Genomic DNA, 22,901 nt, shown 5'->3' on the forward strand with positions numbered 1-22,901 from the left:
AGATAAGGCAGACTCCAAATTACAAAAAGATTATGTCTTGTTTTAATCCGTATTTAATCTCTCTTCTTCAATGTTACCAAAAGTTACTCACAGCAAGCTAAATGGACCCTAGCCTAATAATTATATCACAATCAATCTCTTGTTGTACAGTGTATTGTTAATCTACCCACTCCACACCACTGTACAAACATTCTAAGCACTCTAGATTAAACTTCTTATCCATGACAACAACCACAAGCAGCCTGAGTCACATAAGAGAACGATCATCAGCCACACAGAGAACAAAAAGTCCTGCAGCAGATGGTGGAGCCCCCACAGTCTGATCTCAACTTCATTGAATCAGTGTGGGATTACATGAGACTTCCTACATCACACCAGAACTTTGGCTTGAGACCACGTACTGTACCTAACGTGTACCCATAGAAACAATGTGTGCAGTGCTTGCTTCACCATGAATGATGTGATGAACCGTTCATTTGTTTTCTAATCCATCCTCACTTTACTTTAACAGGCAAACTCCTTATTCTCTTATATTTCACTTAAAGGCCCATTTTTTATAAGTGCGCTTGAGGAATTCAACCTTAATTTTAATCTAATTTTACCAACTCTTTTCAATGATTTCCTTATGTTTTATTATTATTCCTTTTTAACTCATCTGTAACATTTTGAAACTTGTATTTGGACCCCAATGTTGTCTACTACTGTGTTATCTTTAAATTGCCTTTATTTATTTTAATATTGTTTGCCTTCTATTATTCATTTTTAAGTTGTAAAACACCTTGGAACTGTACTATTTGATTAATAATAATATTATTATTATTATTATTATTATTATTATTATTATTATTATTATTATTATTAGTAGTAGTAGTAGTAGTAGAACTTGTTTTATGACTAGTAGTAGTATTTCTATCATTAATAGTATTATTACTTGTGGTATCTTCCTGTATAAGGTAAAATGTGTTTCCGGCACCAAAAAAACTTGTATTTAGACCACAATGTTGTCTACTACTGTGTTATCTTAAAATTGCCTTTATTTATTTTAATATTGTTTGCCTTCTATTATTAATTTTTAGTTGTAAAACACCTTGGAACTGTTCTATTTGATTATTATTATTATTATTATTATTATTATTATTATTATTATTATTATTATTATTATTATTATTATTATTATTATTATTATTATTATTATTAGTGGTAGTAGTGGTAGTAGTAGTAGAACTTGTTTTATGACTAGTAGTAATATTTCTATTATTAATAGTATTATTACTTGTGGTATCTTCCTGTATAAGGTAAAATGTGTTTCCGGCACCAAAATAAAAAAACCTTTTATTTTATATTCTGTTTAGTTCCGTTTCCTGTAGGCAGCGCAGGAAGAGGCGGGACCTCAGTTTAACACGCTCGTCCTCCGTTGTTCATTCAACATGGCAGCGGGACCAATCTCAGAAAGAAACCAAGGTAACTTCTCCGTTTAAATCCACGTTTCATTCCGTGGAGGAGCTAGTGTATGAACCTGGTCGAGTGCCACACTTTAATACTTCCGCCCCGGCGAGTTTAGTGTCGTCATCCGCCGGGTTAGCGAACATTTACCGGCGGCTCGATCACATGGAAGTGTTCAGTCGTCGCTAGCTTGGTTTGCCGCTAATTTATCCATTTGAGTCGAATAACTTTAATTAAATTCATCTCACATACTTGCTGGTGATGACGTCCGATGTGGCGATGCTCTTTCTAATTGATTTGTTAACTGTGGCGGTTCTTGTTGTTGGCAAATCAGAAGCAGTGCTACGCTGTGGTGGCTAGCAGTTAGCCTACCAAGCTAACTCCACATAGTTGGAGCTAACGCCTCCCTCTGTTTAACAAATGATCAAACCTTGATTATCATTGTAATCAGACATTGTTTTGTCTTGTGTGCTTCTACATAGCATGTGTTGAAGCTTCAGCTGGACCTAGGCAGTCATCAGTGTTATTATTATGGGTGATAGGCCAGACTCTCCATTGTCATTTTCATTAGCTAGTGTCAGAAAAAATGCTATTATCTATTTCATCCTTTATAAATTAAATAAACAGTCATCTTATTTTAAAATCACAACGTCACAATATGTTTAAGTTCTATGAGACTGCAAAATTCTAATTAGTAGTTAATAACTTATACTATACTAACTAATGTAGTTGTTTATTCTGTAAGAAAGTACAAAGTACACGGTTTAACTGAGTTCAAAGTCATTCCTTGCACTGTATTAGAAAAGAGAGAGAAAGAAGAATAACTATCATCTCATATGCATCTCAATTCATTTTCATTTTCTCAGAAATACTTATACGAAGTCTAATTTCAAATTGTAAATTTTTTCAGACGCCACTGTTTATGTCGGCGGCTTGGACGAGAAAGTATCTGAGCCGTTACTATGGGAGCTTTTCCTGCAGGCTGGTCCTGTGGTCAACACACACATGCCCAAAGACAGAGTCACAGGCCAACATCAGGGTGAGTATCAGCCGTTAACAACTAAACCTTGTTGTTGTGGTGATGGCAACATGTCTGACGGGGAAGAAAAAATACTCATTTAGCCAAATATATAACAAATATGGTGCTTAATGTTTTTCTCTCTCCTCAGGCTATGGCTTTGTGGAGTTCCTCAGCGAAGAGGATGCTGACTATGCCATCAAAATTATGAATATGATAAAGCTCTATGGCAAACCAATTCGAGTTAATAAGGCTTCGGCGCACAACAAAAACTTGGATGTGGGAGCAAACATCTTCATTGGTAACCTGGATCCAGAGATTGACGAGAAACTGCTCTACGACACATTCAGTGCCTTCGGCGTGATCCTCCAGACGCCAAAGATCATGCGAGACCCAGACACTGGCAACTCCAAGGGTTATGCTTTCATCAATTTCGCCAGCTTCGACGCGTCAGATGCCGCCATTGAGGCAATGAACGGCCAGTACCTCTGCAACAGGCCCATCACTGTGTCCTACGCCTTCAAGAAGGATTCCAAAGGAGAGCGACACGGCTCGGCCGCAGAGCGACTCCTGGCTGCACAGAACCCTCTCTCCCAGGCAGACAGGCCTCACCAGCTGTTTGCAGACGCTCCCCCGCCACTGACCGCCCCGACACCGGTCCTGACCTCCATGGGAGGCGGGATGTCCATGCAAGGTATGACTGAACGGGAATTGTTATACACAGTAGATTTTAAAGTGGAAGATGTTTCCATCCTTTTGGAAACAAGGGACATCTTCCACTCGTTAACATCTACCCTGTATAACAGTTAATTTACCTGCACTGTTCATGTCAGGTAAAACATTATCATCAAGATCCAGTTATCATCTAAGAATGAGAACGCCACTACTTGACAATATCAGGGCACAGCCTTTAGAATATATTATATGGTCAGATGTGTAGTAGTAGTATCTGTATACTATAATGTATATATGTCAAATGTAAGGTGTCCTAACAGCTTTGTTAGCTTTGTGTCAAATCACATTTCCTCCTGTTGTACAGTCGTAATTTCCTCTTGGATACAAAAGTTGTTGCTGGACTCTCATGCAGTCAGATCCATACATATTTTATGTATAACAAAGGATACCATTTCGGATGCAAAACTATTCGCACCTTGGTACAAAGACACAATGTGGTGTCAAGGTCTTACACCTCGATGTTGAGCGTGTGTTTATTTTCTTTGGTTACGTTTCTTCAGGCTGTAACCAGCAATATTTGTATTTTTATATGTTAATGAGTCAAACAGCTTGTTGTAATATGAAATTCTAACTTGTATTGTACATACAACTTGTGTCTGTGCAGGCATGCCCCCCCCTGGGTCTTTCCCTCCTGTTCCACCTCCGGGATCGATGCCTCCATCAATGCCCCCGTCGATGTCTATGAATCTAAACGCAGGGGGACCAGGCCAACAGGGTGGTGGCGGTGGACCTCCACCCGGACCACCACCCTTCCCTCCAGGCAGCATGCATCCAGGTAAGGGCTTGTTAACTTACAAGATTTGTGTTTCCATTGTGGCTGCCAATAGAAAGTTAACAAACTGCATTTTGAAAACGTTTACAGTGGAGCCAAAGTCTTAAAATTTGACTTAATGAATGTACACAAGTCTGGAAATAGGGAAGGAGGGTATGAACTTGTGGTTTAGAGGAGTTAGATGCCATCTAAAGGCCACTACTGGGTAATACTGAATTCAAAGGTAGATATTCCATCAAATGATGGTAACACCACCCACTTCATTGTTTCTGTCTCACAGGTATGCCTCAGATGCCCATGCCTCCTCCCGCTCCTCCTGGCATGGTACCTGCTCCTCCAGGATCAAACCAACGGGCACCGCTCCCCCCTGGCATGCCTCCCCCGCCTATGGGCATGCCACCAAGAGCTCCATATGGACCTCCCATGGGTGAGAGCTGCGTTTCTTTGTTTTTAAACAAAAGTGTCTTAAACCTCAATAGCAGAGAATGGAAATTTTAAGGAAAGATAGATTTGATTAAAAAAACGACTCAGTTCAGTTTCTGTAAAAGAACTGAGGGTCGATAACCTTAATGCCTTGTATCTGTATTATGCAGCCAAATAGCATTAAGGATTTGCAGTATTGATGCATACCCATGTTACCATGACTACCATGACAAATTGGCTACTGTGGATAAGCCTTCTATTGATGAACCAAATTGTGTGGCTCAGCCGTTGAACAGCTGAAAAGACAGATGACAAAAGTGAGGGATAGCCTTGTGTCCTTGATTTGAATAGGTATCCAGATAAGATGAGACACAGATGAGTTATCTATAGCTGATGTGGAGCTTTTAAATGTCCTGAATTTCTGTAAAATATAAACAGTCTGGTACAAAATGATCCAAATTCAATGTTGTCACATTTTCTTTTGCCACAACTCGCTTTGTAAAATCCTAATTGCACTTTCTTTCTTCCCTGGCGGCTCCTCCTGGTCTCACCATTTCCTCGTAAGTTTTTCCATCACATTTAAATGTTGAGAGTATTGAAAAAGCTTGTTTGGAATATATAATAATCTTTAAAACGTTTAAGTAGCAAAGAGCAAAGCTGCTACTTGATATCATCTCCATGCTTTCGTCTCATCTTTGGTCTTACATTGTAATCTTAAGATTCAGCAGGTGTTCATTGCATCATCTGACACATCTCACAGTTGATATCCGCCCGACACAGATTCTCACACAGTGTGAAATGGAGACATATTTGATCTGCAATCTCCGTTGAGAGATCCTGTAACACTATTGTAAATAAGATGTTTAATATATTATATTGTCAGAGCTGAGTCAATATTTGATCCTGGTTCAGAATAGGATTTTGAGAATGTGCCGGCACACAAAATCCTGTTTAAGCAAGGAGAAACTATTTATTTAAAGCCTTAGTTTACCTGAATTGGATGGGAATTTATTATAATTAATAACTGGAGGTTTTCTGATGGTTTTTCGATATCATAATGAATTGTTCCCTGGGTCCCTAAACCGGCCATTATTCACCATAGGCAGGTTTTCTCTAGTTTTGACTCCTCTTTGTCTCTCCCAGGTCCTCCTGTGCCTCCAGGTATGAGAGGTCCTCCTCCCATGCCTCCCCCCGGCTACGGAGCCGGTCCTCCACGTCCTCCTCCGTTTGGCTTCCAGAGAGGACCTCCGATGCCACCAAGACCCCCTGGTGTCCCACCACGCATTCCAATGAGAGCTCCCATGCCACCCTAGTCCTCCGCCGACGGCAGGAAAAGGAGTCTCTTTTTGCTTTTTTATTTTTAACATCTTCAGATCTACTCAAATTTGTTATCGCCAGAATAATTTAACCACCTGTTTGTATTTCTTTGGTCGTTGTACAGATGAAAGACCTTTTGGTGAATAAAGTTTTTAGTACAAGTTTTGGATCATTGGACTTTTGGTTTTATTTCTGCCAATTTTCCCTCTTCAATAAATGTAAAAAATAAAGTCATCTTTATGCACTATACAAGGATGATGCTGCAGAAATTTAGCAGAGTGTGCAGGTGGGCTGCTTTGTGTGGGTCCATCCTAACCAGCAGTCATTTGTGGTCATTTTCATCTGCGTTTGTTATTTTGTACACAAAAAGTACTCAACCAAATACCATGATATCATGTAGGGATGGGGATGAACCAAGATACATTTTTCTTAAACATGGCAAGATGGGGTATTTTCTCCAACATTTTGTTGATTTCTCAGAGAATAATTCATGGATCGTTATGAAACAATCTGGCATGTGTAGAGGACTAATATTATAATATTTGGTGGAGATTCTCTGGATCTAGTGAATTTAAATGTGGTTTATTAAGGGGACTGTTTGACCTTGGTGGAGGTATGAGCTCTCTTGAGTCCTTGTTATAGTAATTTTAATATACTGCATAGTGTTCTTAAAAAGTACTCACCTGGATGTACTACTAATAAATTAATTTCTTGGTCGGTCAGCAATGTTCAGTAAAAAAATGTGTAGCCTTAGGTTTTGCTGTCAGAACACAACAAATCACAACACACAGATCAGATACAGTGTTTTGTACGCGTTAAGAAGGAAACGTGATCATGTTTGTAACACTTAGCTAAAATGACCTATATAAGGTGATCTCAATATGTTAAGTTCATAACTTACTTCCTTCAGCAACAATATCAACTCCTACTCTTACGTTCACCACCGGCACAAGGAGCAGAATCCTGATCAGTTTGTCGTGCTCCATTATTTATGACATTGCTCCGCCAAGACAACATGAACAGACGGTACAAGAGTTTCCTCATCTCACACCATCCAATGAAACCTGCAGATTATTAACAATCACAGGAACAGGTTTTTCTTGCCTTATGCATTGGTGAATTTTTCAAATACATCTTTACAGTTTCCATCATATTCCTCCCAGCTGGGGCCGTAAAGACAGAGATCCTGCTACACATTATATATAAACGGTACGTGAGAGGTGCTTATCTCTGTGTCGAGGAGGAATCCTCGCGTTGCTTGTTGGCGAGAGGGATCAAGAAGATGGCAAGTGGTTGGCATGGCAACCGGAGTCAGGTCTGCTTGTGTGTGGGCTGCCTTTGCGCACGATTTTAATTCTTACGTGCGTTATAATCGTGAATTGGTAAAAATCAGATGATGGGGAAATTGAGGGTTTGGCTGCGCATGCGTGAGAGGATGCACACACATTTATATATATATATATATATATATATATATGTGTGTAATTGATGCGAAATGCGTTTGCAGTCATTTGATGCGCAAACCTCAGTTGGATCCGGATTAAACGCATAATTAGTTCAAATGGGGTTTTGGCGCAGATCTGCACACAATCTGCGCCCCCCCCCCCCCTTCAAATCATATGAAGCCGTTAATGTGCTCTTGAGATTTTTTTTTGCATGGGGGGAGGGGACCCCTGCGCATCACTGAGTGTGTGTGGATGGATGGATGGCGTGGTCCTCTCTCTCTCTCTCTCTCTCTCTCTCTCTCTCTCTCTCTCTCTCTCTCTCTCTCTCTCTCTCTCTCTCTCTCTCTCTCTCTCTCTCTCTCTCCTCTCTCTCTCTCTTCCTCCAGCCCGCACAGCATCATCACCCGCTTCGCAGCAACAGCCTCTCACCGCTTCATCCTCCTCCTCCTCCTCCTCCTCCTCATTCTTCATCACCACCATCTCGGCGCGCAGGAGGCACCGAGCGTCGCAGGAACTGAAGGTGAGAGCAAAAACCCTAAAATGTGGGGACCGATGGCGGCTGGGATTCTGTTTGTCTCTTGTATTCCCTTCCCCGGTATTAAGACATCATCACGAGGAAGAGGTGATGGGCGTGTTCTCCTATCGTTTGGCTTCACACAGCAATCGGGATCGATTTTGTGAATCGAGGCTATGTATGATTTAACCCGAGTCGTGACCAGATGCTGATGTTGGCTCAGATTTCTAAGAACGAGGGGCAGATGTGAGGGAGCCAGCACACAAACCGGCTATTTATCATCAGGTTCCTAATTTTTAATGCTGTCGGATATTTGTGGGGCTCTGTAATCGACGAGGCCTCCCCCCCTTCTCTGATCATCAATGAAGAAAATTGTGAGCCGACTGGATCCTCCAATTCATACACCTTCAATCAGACTCCTGCTTTCACGTTTTCATTCTATTCCCTCATAATTGCCATTTATGAGAAATAATCCCTACAAGAAGCTCAGATATTAACACAGGCCTGTTAAAGCAGAATAAAAGCTCATATTAATGTATTTCTTTTGGGGGTTGAGGGTTGTTTGCCTCTCATGATGCGATGCTATCTTCAGGTGTCCCTGTTATTCAGCACGACATTTGACTGAAACCTCCCCTTGCTTGAATAAGCTCTGGTGCATGTGATGTGATGGCTATCTGCTCCGCTCGGCCTTGGAAGCAAGTGGTAAACTGACCCTGATTGATTTTTGAACGAGGGTGAAGAGAAAAGAGAAAAGGTTTTTTTCTTTAAACAGAGACCAGGGAGCAATAATTCTCCATCCGCCATCCTCCTCATCCTCAGGCCTTCCTCTCTCTCCTCCACTGACAGGGCTGTGTGTGTGATGCAGGCGGCGTGGGGCCGTGGAGATGCTGTCAACTTGACAGCGCAATGGGAATGGATGGGATGAGAAAGTGTGGAAAGTGGGCTCTAGGCTTTTTTCTTTGAGGCTGACGAGTCTTTATCTCTGTGGGATGCACGGGTGTAAGAAACCAAGCCTCTGCATGCACGACTAATGTTTGCACTCCTGTTTAAGGGTTAAAATGAAAGATCCATTACGAGCGTTGTATAAGATACATAAAAATGACACAAGGGCATTTGTATAATGTAAAAACCTAGAATGTACAATAGGGTGTTACTTCAGCATTGATGTTTTTAATCTCTATAAACAGATTCTGCGTGTGAACATGGAGAATCGGAAGCTTTCTGGTTAACCAATAACGTTTGAGCAGGCTTTGCAGGTAAATAGTCCCTGTGGAGAGGAAAAGAGGTGGAACACATTGACAGAAATGCATCGACTATGAGCTTTTATATTGATCTGCATTTATTTTTAAAATAGCCATTATACGAGATACAGCCCAAATGTGATCTGGACCTAAAAACATTTTCAAAAAGTATCACTGCTTTTGCTATTTTCTGAGAAGTGTTGGACTCGTGTTATTTAATAAACTAGTCAGGCTGTGAAAGAGTCTCAGTCCAGATATCTGCTCTCTACACCAAGAAAACCAAACATGCCCTCAGGGGCTAATTCATGGTCAGACGATAGCCAAAGACTGACTTTTCAGTCCCTGTCTTATCCTTTTCTTTTGTTGTCTTTTTTTGATTATATTATTTCTAAATCTCTCCATCTGAAGGGATGTGTAGTGTGTCTGTAATATGAATTAAACAGCCTTACACGTCTATTGATTTACTGTGGTTGGTATTTAAGATTGTTCCTACAGAGACTCATTATTTTTCACTTAATAATGAATATGGACTAAGAGCTTTGGTTTCTATGTTGTGCTTCTCACAGTGTTAAACAAAGTGATCCGCATCCTTTCACTACGTCTGTCTAGTTGTCTTTCTGTAATTATGCTGATTAACAAACACATCAACCAACAAACAAATGGACAGTAGTGGACACCTTGGTGGAGGTAATGACACATGAGGCATTAGTACAATTTAAAGCAATTGTAGGTGCAATGGTATGAACAGCAAGTGACAAATAATAAAATTAAAGATTGTCTGACTTCCATTTAGCTGCTGCGGTTTTAAGGGCCCTGCATTCTTATACTGAGAGATTTAAATAGAACTGAACCGTGGTTAATAATGTTAGTTACACCTGTGCTTTCTCCACCATTTTGCCATCAGGCAAAGTGAAAGAACAGGTTGAATATGTGTGTGAGTGTGTGTGTGTGAGTGATAGTGTGTGTGTGTGTGTGTGTGAGTGATAGTGTGTGCTTTATGGCTTTAAAACCAAACAGCTCTGACGTGTTTTCTTGTTCGCTCACGGCTCCGTATGCTGGTATTATTTTACCCAGGCCTGTGTGCCTGTGTTTTGGGAGCGATGGTGATTACAGGCCTGTAAGTGGCTCCATCTGAGACATCATTAGTTTAGTCTCCCACAGTTTAGCCCGGACCACCAGACCTGGTGGGGCTCCGCCGGTCTGTGCCAGTAAATCTGCCTCGTCCTGCTGACACTGAAGGATCTGCGGCCTCATGATGGGACATGATATCCCATTTAAAATTTGAGGCAAACAAATGAACCACGTGTTTGTATTGAGCCGGATACGGATGGTGCCGTACTTCTAAGTAGATCTAGAGTTGAAGCGAGGATGGACGACCATTTCAGTCCAACATTTACGTCCTGTTTTTGAGGATAGACGCCACATATTTTCTGTTAATGTTTAACAAAGTGAGTATCTTTAGATTTTAGACAAAATGGGTGATTTTAGGCTCTAAAATAGTGGGAGGACCTCCATCACTATTTCCTCACATTTCACAAGATGAAAGGACTAATTGTTGAGGAATAATTGGTTAAATACCCCGAAAAATCAATGATCTTAACTCCCTTAAACATTAGCACTTCTTAAATTAGATCTCTATTTTATAAAAAATCTGTGTCAGTTCAATAATGCTTATGACTCACTCATTTACAGACACTTGTTTCTGCATTATCTCCACCTTCAAGCAAACAAGGATGCTGTCACCGATTTAATTCATAGTAGAGCAGAAGCCCTGAAGACAAATGTTCCAATTCACTGTGGAGGACAAGAAGGGTTTAGTCTCTTTTATATCTTCTTTAATCTTACTTTAAGGAGCTGATTAACATTAACATTTTCTCTCCCTGCTCAATATTTAATGCTGAAACTCCCACGGAGGACACTCAGTCGCCTGTTCTGTTATTACCCATAGTGTTTTTTTAAAGGCTCATATTGTTAAGCCAAACTTACAGTCTAGTCTTAGTCCAAAAATTCATAAATAAATAAAAAGATAATGACGGAGTTCAGTAATTCCCCATTGGATTTATATGCTGGGAGTTTAGAGATGAATTTAACAGAGAATAAAAGGTTGACATTTGAATGCAGGGAGAAACTGGGTGAACCCTGTGTCTGTGGACTTGTATTAAAGGCTTCATATCAACCTTTAAACATTTAAAGCTCCGTCATCTCTGTTAGAACCTGTCAGACCCGGTTCTGGCCACAGTGAGCTCTGCGGAGATGTTTCTCATAATCCTCTGTCTGTTGTTTCCCTGTGCCGCAAATTCAAAGTGACATGTTGTTTTATTCCACGCTGACCCGAGGCTCACAGAGTCTTAATACAGGAACATATTGATGTGGGTCTCACCACTGAACTGCACCAGTCAGGGGATCTTAACAAGTGTTCTTCAGAATAAGTGTTTTTCTTCCAAAGGGGAGACGTGACACTGCAGCAGACTCGTAAAATGGACATCAATTTGTAGCGTCTTCTCAATTTCAAGCTTCAGTCGTTTTAGTGCACATCGCCTCTACACCCGCATTTGTTCACTCTTTCAATTAAGGAAGGCTTTATTTGATTAATCCACGACTTGAACTTTATTCGATAATGTTAGTGCAATACTTTTCAAACCTGACGTTTAACGCCTAGGAACAGTCACAGATTTACAGTGTGGTGCAGGATCCTGTGAGCAGCCTTTAAACGACTTAATGAAGAGACGTCAACGTGCTTTATCGGATAAAAACATAAACAGCAAAGACCTTACAGCAACGCTCTTTAATCACAAGCTAGTGTCTCATCCTCTGTGTCCATATCTCAGTAGCATTAGATCCGAGTCATGGCGATGTGCTGTAGCTCTTTACCGTAAAACAAGGCATTAGGGGCACCTATGCAACAAGAGAATTAAAAAAAAGCCTCACTGTGAAATCCTTGATGTCCCTTCCTGTTTGTAAGTTACTGCTCCATCCTTCTGTGACTCAGCAGAGAGCACATGCCGGGCAGATATGGAAAAGCAACAGGTGTAGTGCGGAAAGGCTTGTTGGTTAGCTTGACGAAAATATAAATATCAGTTAAAAGAACAATTGGATGAGACATGAGGCCGCAATACTATTAACATATATAGTGCTTTGGCAGTTTTAGGGGGGGGGAGAGCATTTTGTCTTGGAGATGCTGGGAGGGAAGTTCTTTTCCCACAATCAACCAGTCAATCAGTAAAATATCCCAGACTGTGTTGACCCTGCAAATCCCATTCTCATGTAGTGTATAACCATTTAAATGTGGTACTATTTATTCAAACTGGCATGTTAATGGGCTTAAGTGGAATTAAGTTTTTTAAATAATTGCATTTAACGAGTGGAAAAACAAGAATGATCGGTTCAAACAAGATAAAAGGGATGGACGTCAGGCTCCTGGATAAAGACATGTTAACTCAAACCCTTTCTCATCGATATGTACAAGAAACCTGGATGTTTCTTCGGGGAAGTTGTTTCTCTGTGCTGTCGTTTTTTCAGTTTTGTGTGTTTCCATTGACGTTTTGCATCCCTTCTTAGTCATTTTGTACCTCTCCAGTCGCTTTGTGTTTCTTTGTTGTGATTGTACCATCTCTTTATGTCTTTCTTTCTGTGTTTTGCAGTAATTTCAAATCAATTTCTTTGTGATTGTTTTGCGTTTCTTTTGGATGTTTGATCAACTGTCCGACAAGAAGTGTTCACGGTTCACCAGAAATGGGTAGTGTTGCTTTTCCTCCACATGCCTGGATGATTTCAGAAAAAAAAGAATTGACTACTTTCTATTTCCACTTTCTCTCTAGAAAAGAAAAGCCAGTTGTCAGCCGAGCCCTTCACATCTCTGAGGTGTGTCCTGAACGTTCAGGGGGCCTCTTCACAACACATTTGACCACCTTTGCGTCAAGTGAACCTTTTTGAAATGGAGGAAGGCTACCAAAACCGGACTGCCTTCATTAAAGGTGCCAAAGACATTGCCAAAGAGGTCAAGCGGCAAGCCTCTAAGAAGGTTGGGCGCTCAGTGGATCGGGTGACCGATGAATACAGCAAGCGCTCCTACAGTCGCTTTGAAGAGGACGATGACGACGACTACCCAAGGGAGGGCAGCCAGGATGGAGGTTACTACCGCGGAGACAGCCAGGCGGCCAATGAGGACGAGGGCGGCCACAGTGACTCCACAGAGGGTCACGATGAGGATGATGAGATCTACGAGGGCGAGTACCAAGGAATCCCCAGGGCTGAGTCGGGCAAAGGCAGCCTGGCTGGTGGGCCGGGCTCCGTGGATGCCGGCGCTCCGGAGTTCAAAGATCTCGCGGCGGCCGAGGCCGAGAGGAGGAAGGACCAGGAGGTGCTGGCTCAACAGTACGAGACCATTTTACAAGAATGCGGTCACGGGAAGTTCCAGTGGACCCTGTACTTTGTGCTGGGGCTCGCTCTCATGGCCGATGGCGTTGAGATCTTCGTGGTCGGCTTTGTCCTCCCCAGCGCTGAGAAGGATATGTGCCTGTCTGAACCTAACAAGAGCATGCTGGGTAAGACACTTTCAGGTTACTGTGTGATCATTGGGTTTTATATGAAAGATACAGCTTCGAATGTAATACATTGTCTTATTTTCACCAAAAAAGATGAGTAACACTCATATTTTCTTTGCACTTTCTCCTCAGGTCTGATCGTATATTTCGGGATGATGGTGGGGGCTTTCCTCTGGGGGGCTCTGGCTGACCGGATAGGCCGTCGGCAGTCTCTCCTCATCTCGCTCTCCATCAACAGCATCTTCTCCTTCTTCTCCTCCTTCGTCCAGGGCTACAGCACCTTTCTGTTTTGCCGTCTCCTCTCAGGTGTCGGGTAATTGAAAACATTTATTCTTCTTCCATCTGGGCCGGTTTACTGTCGTCTGACCTGTCAGCTGCGTCACTCTTCACTCTTTATTTAGAGTGTTCTGTATTGTATAGTATACTATACAATCTAGTAGGAAACTTGATTGACATGATTACTTAACTATGTAAATGTAAAATATATATTAAATTATGGAAATTTATATAGATTACCAGATTACTAAAGTAAACACAAGTAGGTAGTGTAAGACTATGGTATAAAAAATGTATCAGCAAAATATCGGTTTCAAGAATATAGATCACAAAATCCATATACTAATCTTATATAATATTTTTTGGGATTGATCTGATGCATCAAATTAAATCATTTAAGGGTTAGAGAGGAAGTATGTTACTTTTAAATGTATTCTTAGTTTTCAATCTTCACTCTCTTCAGTCTTTACATTAGTAAAAACAGCAGCTTCTCTGGTGGAGCGAAGTGGCAAATTGAGATTCTGAAGTCGTTCCCCTCCGCTCTTAAATCAATCCCCTTCTCACCGAGCCTCTGTGAGTTAGTCTTTCCACCGACGGTGATGGAAACTCACAAGTGAGGAGAAATCGAAAGTAACTTTAAAGCTTTGCTGACCAAACAAACCAAACCAGCGGAGTAGATTAAAGTTTGGAGGTTGGTGACTCAAGCGATGGTGCCTCCACTAAACCCTTGATTTGCTCTGACTCAGAAGAAGTAAGAGGCTCCCACCTGTGGTATGTGTCCGTCACGTCCATCATACAGTTATTTAAAGTGAACCAGTACCTGATGTTCTCGGCCTCTCTGGAAAACTTCAGGGAAATGTATGGGATTCAGTGCATGTCTGAAAGCAGGTCAATGTGACAACCTGAACTCGGTATGCTTGTCTGGATTTTTCTGCTTCTGGCTCAGTCTGTGTCTTATCTTTGCAGGATTGGTGGATCGATTCCCATCGTGTTTTCCTACTATTCCGAATTCCTGTCCCAAGAAAAGCGCGGCGAGCACCTGAGTTGGCTCTGCATGTTCTGGATGATCGGGGGAATATACGCATCGGCTATGGCCTGGGCTATTATCCCACATTACGGTGAGTCCCTGAAATGATAAGGTTTATGGATGACTACTTCTGCACTGATCCAAACTAGCTGATCCTCATCGTTTCTAACACTTAAATCACAGAAATGGAAGTGGTGTCAATCTTAAAGAAAAGGACTAATAGGAATATTTCCCAGAATGTCAGAGTATATTCTTTGAAATGTATCTTTATTATCTCTGGTTTTGGCAGCAGATGGTTGTAAATTGCAGGTTCGAGTTCATTTCTGGGCGAACGTCTGTCCACAGACCTGTTGTTACATGAAGATCGACAGTCTGACCTTCTCCGTTATTGACTGAGGTGTAATAAGTTCTGAGAGTTGCTTTGTTTTTGTCTCCTCAGGATGGAGTTTCCAGATGGGCTCGGCGTACCAGTTCCATAGCTGGCGTGTGTTTGTGTTAGTGTGCGCATTTCCGTCTGTTGCCGCCATCGCCACCCTCAGCGTGGTGCCAGAGAGCCCACGCTTCTACTTGGAGGTCAGTGAATGTGTTCTCTCAGAGTTAGCCCCTTGCTGGCAGTTGTCGCCGCCTGTGCTCATATAACATGGCTCCTAAAAACAAATCAATTAAATGTGCTGTGTGACCTTTTCCTCACACAGAACGGCAAACACGACGAGGGCTGGATGATTCTGAAGCAAGTTCACGACACAAACATGAGAGCAAAGGGACACCCAGAGAAGGTGTTCTCTGTAAGTATACCACGGCAGGCATGAAACTACTCTCCTGGGACCTACCTGATGTACTTTCCTTAAAATCATCGAACAATAATGGAGCCTCACAGCAGGATATCCAAACATAGTTTTCAGGACTGTACATTTATGGGGGAATAAAACAGAATAGCTAAACAGAGTTTGTGATGAAATGGCTCATGTGTAACCTTATTATAAGGTACATGGAGAAAATGTCTCTTTTACTTTGATGCCCAAACAAATAAAGCAGCAGGGGAGCAAACCTCCGGAAAGCCCAGTGGCTGCAAAACCATGACATCTGGTTGATAGAGTTTTTCTCCTTCATCCCAGGTCACCACCATTAAGACGGTGAAACAGATTGACGAGGTGACGGACACTGGCACCGACACTCCGGTTTGGAAACGCTACAAACTGAAGATTATCAGCCTCTCCCAACAGGTGAGTGACGCTGAGGGAGGAAAACAAATACGATGCTGTTGGAAAGGAAGGGGTATTTATTTAGATGCAATGTGCAGAATCACCACTAGTTGCTTCTAAATCCAACACACATGGTCCTTTAAAACAGAATTAGGTAAAACTAACGAATATGTGTATGTGTGACTAAATCAATGGCGTTGATTTTATCTTTGCATTTGGTTTTCATGCGTTTAAACTTGTTATTGTATTGTTAATTTCTGCAGCACCTTAGGGCCTATTTTTTAATTTGCATCCAGCCTACATTGTGCTACACACACATCTACATCCTCCATCTTCTTCTGAATCTGCCACTGCACCGCCTACCTAACGCCTACTGAGAAAAGCCTTGACAATAATTACTTAGTTTATCTAAGACAGAGACATTTGTTAGTAGGAAGTTATAAAAAAAAACCCTGCATGGCTATTATGTTGCAAATGTATATGTATATTCATAAAGATAATTCTAGCTTTGCAAGTTGCATATTTCTGCCCAGGATTAACAAAGAAATATCATATCGTATAATTAAAGTAAGAGCTTCATTGTCATTCGATGAACCATATATTTATTTATAGTTTGAACCAGGTCTTCCTCACCTTCCTGTTCCTGTTTCAGATCCGGCAAAACATCCTCGCCTGCTTCAGCCCTGAATACAAACGGACTACCTTCATGCTCATGGCTGTTTGGTTCACCATGTCTTTCAGGTAAACTTAAGACTCATAGAATCTTTGCTGCATCATGGTCACTATTGATTCTCACTTGATTCCGTTCTCGACCCACAACTCCGCAGCTACTACGGCCTGACGGTGTGGTTCCCAGACATGATCAAGTACATCCAGAAGCAGGAGTATGATTTAAAGACAAAGACCTTCACCAAGGAACGAGTGGAGCATGTCACCTTTAATTTCACACTGGAAAACCAAGTGCATAGCCAGGGACACTACTTCAATGACAAGTGAGTGCGGTATTTAATACCACTACACATAAAAATGTCTTGACATGACACTAAAGCTGAATTTTTTTTCCTGTTCTCCAGGTTCCTCAACCTGAAAATGAAATCCATGGTGTTTGAAGACTCTGTGTTTGAGGAGTGCTACTTCGAGGACATCACCTCCACACACACCTTATTCAAAAACTGCACCTTCATTGCAAGTTTGTTCTACAACACAGGTAAATATCAATGGAAATACATCATTAATTAGAACTTTATTCAATTAATGGTTACGTTTTCGATTGATTTTTAATTTAGGATTTTTATTTAATTTGAGCTCAAGTTTTAAATACAGATTCTAATTCTCACAACTTAAATTTATTTCAGCTTGAATATGAATTCCAAACCATTTCATTTTAGCTTAAAGTAAAAACAAAAAACAACTCACATCAGCTCAGCAGGACTGTCCCCATAGAAACACTCTGATGCTAGTATCCCCTGGTTACCGCGCTGCAGAGCTGTTACCTTAGCAACGTAAACAAATTTAGGCCAGATTTTTGGACGGCAGAGTGATTGGATTGGATATGAAACAGTGCTTTGAAAAACAGATGTGAAGAATACATCAACTGGATGCTCAGATCCAAAGCTCTTTATGATACTAAACAGACAAATGTCCACATATAGATTTGTTTTCTTATATTATGTCTTTTATGTCTCAGCATCAGTGTCCTCTACACGGTACCTGTTGATGTAAAAAGTAATTTTATTCTAATATATCAAAAATAGCAATAAGTAAGAGCTTTATCTTACAGTGTTGTTTTGTCTACCTGCGTTATATGCTATGTTAGATCTTTTTTAGTATCTATAGTTCATTTACACGTGATCTGTCCCTGTACACAAACATGCACTAAAAGGATGGATGTATTGACAGAAGACCTGAACCTAATTTTGTTATGCCCAAGCTGTATTTAGAGGGGTAAATGGACTGCTTTTATTAAGTGCTTCTAGTCTTAACAACCACTCAAAGCACTTGAAGTCACATTCACCCACTCACACACAAACAGCTTCTCTACGCAGCACTTTTCTACCGCACATTATTCATTCTCCGACGGAACAGTTGCAATTTAGGGTTTAATGTCTTGCCCAAGGACACTGGCATACAGACTGGAGGAGCTGGAGATCAAAACTCTACCTCCTGATCCACAGCCGTGGTCGCTGGTGTGTGGTCTTGATTTCTGCTTAGGAACCTTTAAATCAACATGTCAGAGTCCAATCTGGGAAAGACATCTGAGAAACTGGAAAACTCTTCCACGTAGCTCTCCCTCCAGTTAAGCTTTCACAGATTTAGTATTGAATCTGAACATCTCCGGTCCAACAATCACAGCAGCACTAACTTCTCATCCCTGAAACCACAGATACATTATTCTGCATCAAAACTTTTATGATCATTCAGCACTTTTTTTATGCCAGACTCTCTTTAATAAAACCAGTTTTGGTTATTGGAAGCAGTTTCAGCAGAATATGTAATCAGGCTGTTTTCAGCGGCAGCTGAGTGAAGTATAAACAGAATGAGATTGAGGAGAAGTTGTTTGACCTCTCCTGACATTCTCTGTTGTTTCCCTGATTCACTGTATATTTAAAGAAGTCTGGAGGAACTAGAATGATGAAGTAGTTTAAACTGTTTTTATGTTTAGAACTTTGATGAAAAACAGATGCTGACAGAAGATCGGTCGTGTAGTGGCTGTATATGTCCTGGCTGCTTTCGCAGGGAGATGATTTGTATGCCTTCTTTTCGCCCTTTAGGAAAAGTGGTCATTGATGCAAGTGTTAAGTTCGGTTTCAGAAGTTGGGGGGAAAAGCAGTAAAGTCACAAAATAAACCACGAAACCAGCAGATTCCAAGTGAATCTTTAAACGGAGACTTATCATGCTCAAATTCAGTTTCATAAATTAACATGTTGTTACTTGCATAGGTTTACATGCTCTAATGTTCAGGAAACACATCACTTCCCTCATAATGTCACTTACTGTATCTCCTCTTTTCATGTTTATTTATCAGCGTCCTCAAAGACTTATACATATTTCTGAGCCTTAGATTTAATATTACAAAGTATTAACACATGTTTTTTATCCCTGTCTTTCATCAGATTTGTTCAAGTACAGGATGGAAAACTGCAAATTGCTCAACAGCACGTTCCTCCACAACAAGGAGGGCTGCATGCTCGACTTCAGCGACGACTTCAACAATGCCTACATGATATACTTCGTCAACTTCCTCGGCACACTGGCAGTGTTGCCTGGCAACATTGTGTCGGCTTTATTAATGGACAAAATTGGTCGTTTACGGATGTTGGGTGAGTAAATCTAATCCCTGCAGCATCATCACTCTGGGCCCATAGAAGCCATTCAACTTAATGTCACTGTGCTTCCTCTCCGAACAGCGGGATCCAGCGTCATTTCTTGTATCAGCTGTTTCTTCCTGATGTTCGGCAACAGTGAGTCGGGGATGATCGCTCTCCTGTGTCTGTTCGGGGGCATCAGCATCGCCTCGTGGAACGCCCTGGATGTGATCACAGTGGAGCTCTACCCCTCGGATAAAAGGTGACGTGACAGCAGCTTTTCCCACAGAGAAAATCTTATTCTCTGACTTCAAAGCCGACTGTTGCACAGCAGCTACCTGTCTGTAATTCACATTTAAACAATAGATATAGCAGTTATTTGTTTAAGTATGTTTTCATTTTGGATTAGAAAAATTTAACCTAGGTTTTTATTAGCCATGCTGATGTTCTTCCAATATATACATTTCTTTGTATTGTATTTCTATTTCTATTATATTGAATATATATTATAGAGTTATTTAATGATTTGTCACCTGAGAAGCATTTAAGTCTTTTCAAGTCCGGTTTGTAAACCTACTTTTGGACTAATAACTCACATGTTATGTAACTATGCATATCTTTAATACGGATAACAACATGGCAACTGGCTGATTTAAATGTCAGCCTGAAGATGACTGAGGCTTTGCTTTTAATTAGATTTGCTTCAGATTGAAGCCAGAGTCCATTCCATGTTTTATTGATAATTTATTTATAGGTTCTGCTTTTGAGTAAAATATCCCTTGGTGACTCCTGGAAGCATTTCTACCACTACAACAACACCAACTAACATATTACTTTTAACACATCGTTTTATTTCACTACTTGGCTACACACTTCTTATATTATTGCTCTGGATATAAGTTTATGTGATTTAATTTCTTTCCGTCTGTTTATTCATTTTTACAACAAAGAGGTTGTAGCAGCCGAAATGTGGTAAAATCCTCCTCAAACACACACTGAGGACGGATCAGATTAAAGTAATTAATCAGTATAGCTAACATCTTTAAACTGTGTTTTTCCCTGTCTCCCTCTCTTCTTGTCTGCAGGTGCACAGCGTTTGGCTTCCTGAATGCTCTCTGCAAGCTGGCGGCCGTCCTGGGAATCAGCATTTTCCAGTCATTCGTCGGCATCACCAAGGCCGTGCCCATCATCTTCGCTGCCGGCGCGCTCGCTGCAGGTAGTTTCCTTGCAACCAAGTTGCCTGAAACGCGAGGCCAAGTGTTGCAGTAAAGCAGGTGACCAGCAGTGGGCAGGAGAGTACAGCTGGAGTGCGTTTGACCATTAGAGCCCAAACATTCCGGAGAGCTTCAGCTGCTGCCCATCACACACCAACAGACTGCCCCCCCACCCCACCCCACCCCCCATTGTAAGCCCAGAATCCTCTGAAATATGGATCGCGTCTTTCAAAGTCCCAACAGACCCACAGAGATTAACAGACATAGAGATAAATGCTGGTGTCATGGTAACACGACTACATCCCTTTATTTCAGCCACCAGGTAAAAAGAAATCCGATCCTTTACGGACGTGTAATACTCACAGGCTAATGTGGTAGAAGTGGAAACGTGCTGTTATGATAAAATGGGCATAGATCTCCCGTGAAAACACAGAGTGGTCAAATGAAACAGAAAAAAGGCAGATTTGGGGCAACGTGTGCAAAGATTTCCAGATGTATGTGATTGTGTTTTTATTTCTCATCCGTCCACAGTCTCAGTGACTAGTTTTCAGTGCTGCTTGTTAAGTTGAATTTCCTATTTTTATTTGGAAAGCCCTCAGAATTAATTTCAGGTTGTTTTAAATCCCTCTAAAAGCACCACGACCCCCCCCCCCCTTCTCCAACTGCTGAGCACAAACAGAAGATTCACTCATAAACAAAGAGTTGAACTCTTCCTGTATAAATCCAGTCTGTTTCTCTTTGTGTAGCCTCCCAACACTGGTGAAATACATTTCACAGGATTCTCAGTTGCAAATGGGAAAAGTTTGATCCAGTTCCTGAGTGTTCAGTGTTAAACGTCTGTTTTTTTTTGTCAATTTTGGTCAAGTGCTAAATGTGAGAGCAGATGCAAAAGCAGAATAATTGATGAATTATTTGCGTGTGTGTGTGTGGGTTGTATATGAGTGTCTGCGATTGCTTATGTACACGTGTGATTTATTCCTTTAAGCACCAACATTTCCTGCAATTCAGTGCAGCCACACTCTTCAGTCATTTGATCCAACAGCAGAATTTACGGAACAGCAGTTTCATAATTTTAGGCTAATTTCAAAAGATTATATATTTAATATTTCTCATGCAGTAGCTGAGGTATGATGAAACGCTTGATTATGTTTACAGCTAGAAGTATATTTTAGCATCACTGCACTGAATAACTGTACATGCAGGATCATTTTTCCATCCCTCATGCATTGCAGCATTAATCAGCCTTAAAATGAAACTAAACAAGTATTTAGTTCATTTTGACCTTGGAAATAGTAGTTATGCAAAAACTAAAATTTTAATCAAAGTCCTATCACAAGACCTTTTCCCAAAGCTTTTCAACTTTACCTTGCATAGTTGTTACGAGAAAAGAAAGCTCTGAGAAAAGTTAGTAAGTGGAATTTGATACAAGGTTTTTTTTTTCATCGTTAGTCATTTCATTATTTCGTCTTTTTCTGTTTGGCCTCAAAACAACAAAATTTTTTTTTTGAATGCTCCCCAGACATCATGACATGCGGTCATTGGCCTCATAAGCACATATCAAACGGGACCAAAAGAAGAATAAGTTGTTCAAAAGAGTCGTCTTGATCAGGCAGAGAAACAGAGATTACAAAGTCACTCATCCAATTTATTTTAAGGGCTTAATTGAAGGAGTTTCTCCACTCAAGTTATCAAACGTGCTCCTGCATGATACTGATCAACCGTCTTTGATAGTATCACAGCTACTTTACAGATAGTCTGTTGGAAATTTGATCTCTATTGGACACGATTACTCCAGAAGGGAAGATGATTGAGTTGTTTATACATATCACTACTTCGGTATTATTTCTCCAAAGGTGTACATCAATATGTGTGCAGACAATCAGTGATTGAGTACATGAGTGGTGGTGGTGCGGCCACCTTGTGGAGAGAAATGTTCTGCCCTAAATACATCCCCTGGATTGTGTGTGTGTGTGTGTGTGTGTGTGTGTGTGTGTGTGTGTGTGTGTGTGTGTGTGTGTGTGTGTGTGTGTGTGTGTGTGTTTGAGGGAGCCTTTGAAGGATGAGTTGGACTTTTTGGGAGTACACTTATTCACTTTGGTTAGCGTAGCTTAGCACAAAGACTGGAAGCGGGGGGAAACAGATAGCCTGGAACACATAATCTGCCATAAAACCACAACTTGTTATTTTTACTCTTTTATATTCTTTGTACAGAATAAAGAGACGTGATATAACATCTGTTATGTATCTTTTATGATGTTAACTTCTGAGAGAGCCGGGCTAACAGTTTCCCCCTGATTCCAGTCATTATGCTAAGCTATGCTAGCTGACTGCTGGCTGTAGCTTCATATTAACCGAGTGGTAGCGAGAGTATTTCCCAAAATGTTGAACTCTTCCTTTAATATTTGCAAATGTGGATCACATTCT

At 41.0% G+C, this 22,901-nt stretch overlaps 2 protein-coding genes across 2 annotated transcripts; both read left to right on the top strand.

Annotated features, from left to right (window-relative positions):
* Nucleotides 1-1,399: 1,399 nt before the first annotated feature.
* sf3b4 (splicing factor 3b, subunit 4) lies at nt 1,400-5,871 on the top strand. Its single transcript, XM_061092762.1, has 6 exons — nt 1,400-1,461; nt 2,354-2,482; nt 2,613-3,155; nt 3,801-3,971; nt 4,249-4,395; nt 5,553-5,871. The coding sequence occupies exons 1-6, from the start codon at nt 1,428-1,430 to the stop codon at nt 5,702-5,704; spliced, it is 1,176 nt and encodes a 391-aa protein (XP_060948745.1). The 5' UTR covers nt 1,400-1,427; the 3' UTR covers nt 5,705-5,871.
* Nucleotides 5,872-12,842: 6,971 nt separating this feature from the next.
* LOC133026244 (synaptic vesicle glycoprotein 2A-like) lies at nt 12,843-20,532 on the top strand. The gene is made up of 12 exons (XM_061093113.1): nt 12,843-13,452; nt 13,585-13,765; nt 14,695-14,846; nt 15,195-15,328; nt 15,451-15,540; nt 15,871-15,978; nt 16,610-16,698; nt 16,785-16,949; nt 17,031-17,164; nt 19,072-19,278; nt 19,366-19,525; nt 20,349-20,532. Exons 1-12 carry the CDS (start codon nt 12,843-12,845, stop codon nt 20,530-20,532), a joined length of 2,214 nt encoding a protein of 737 aa, XP_060949096.1.
* The last annotated feature ends 2,369 nt before the right edge of the window (nt 20,533-22,901 follow it).

This window comes from Limanda limanda, chromosome 19 (assembly GCF_963576545.1).
Source record: "Limanda limanda chromosome 19, fLimLim1.1, whole genome shotgun sequence".
NCBI classification, from domain to species: Eukaryota; Metazoa; Chordata; class Actinopteri; order Pleuronectiformes; family Pleuronectidae; genus Limanda; species Limanda limanda.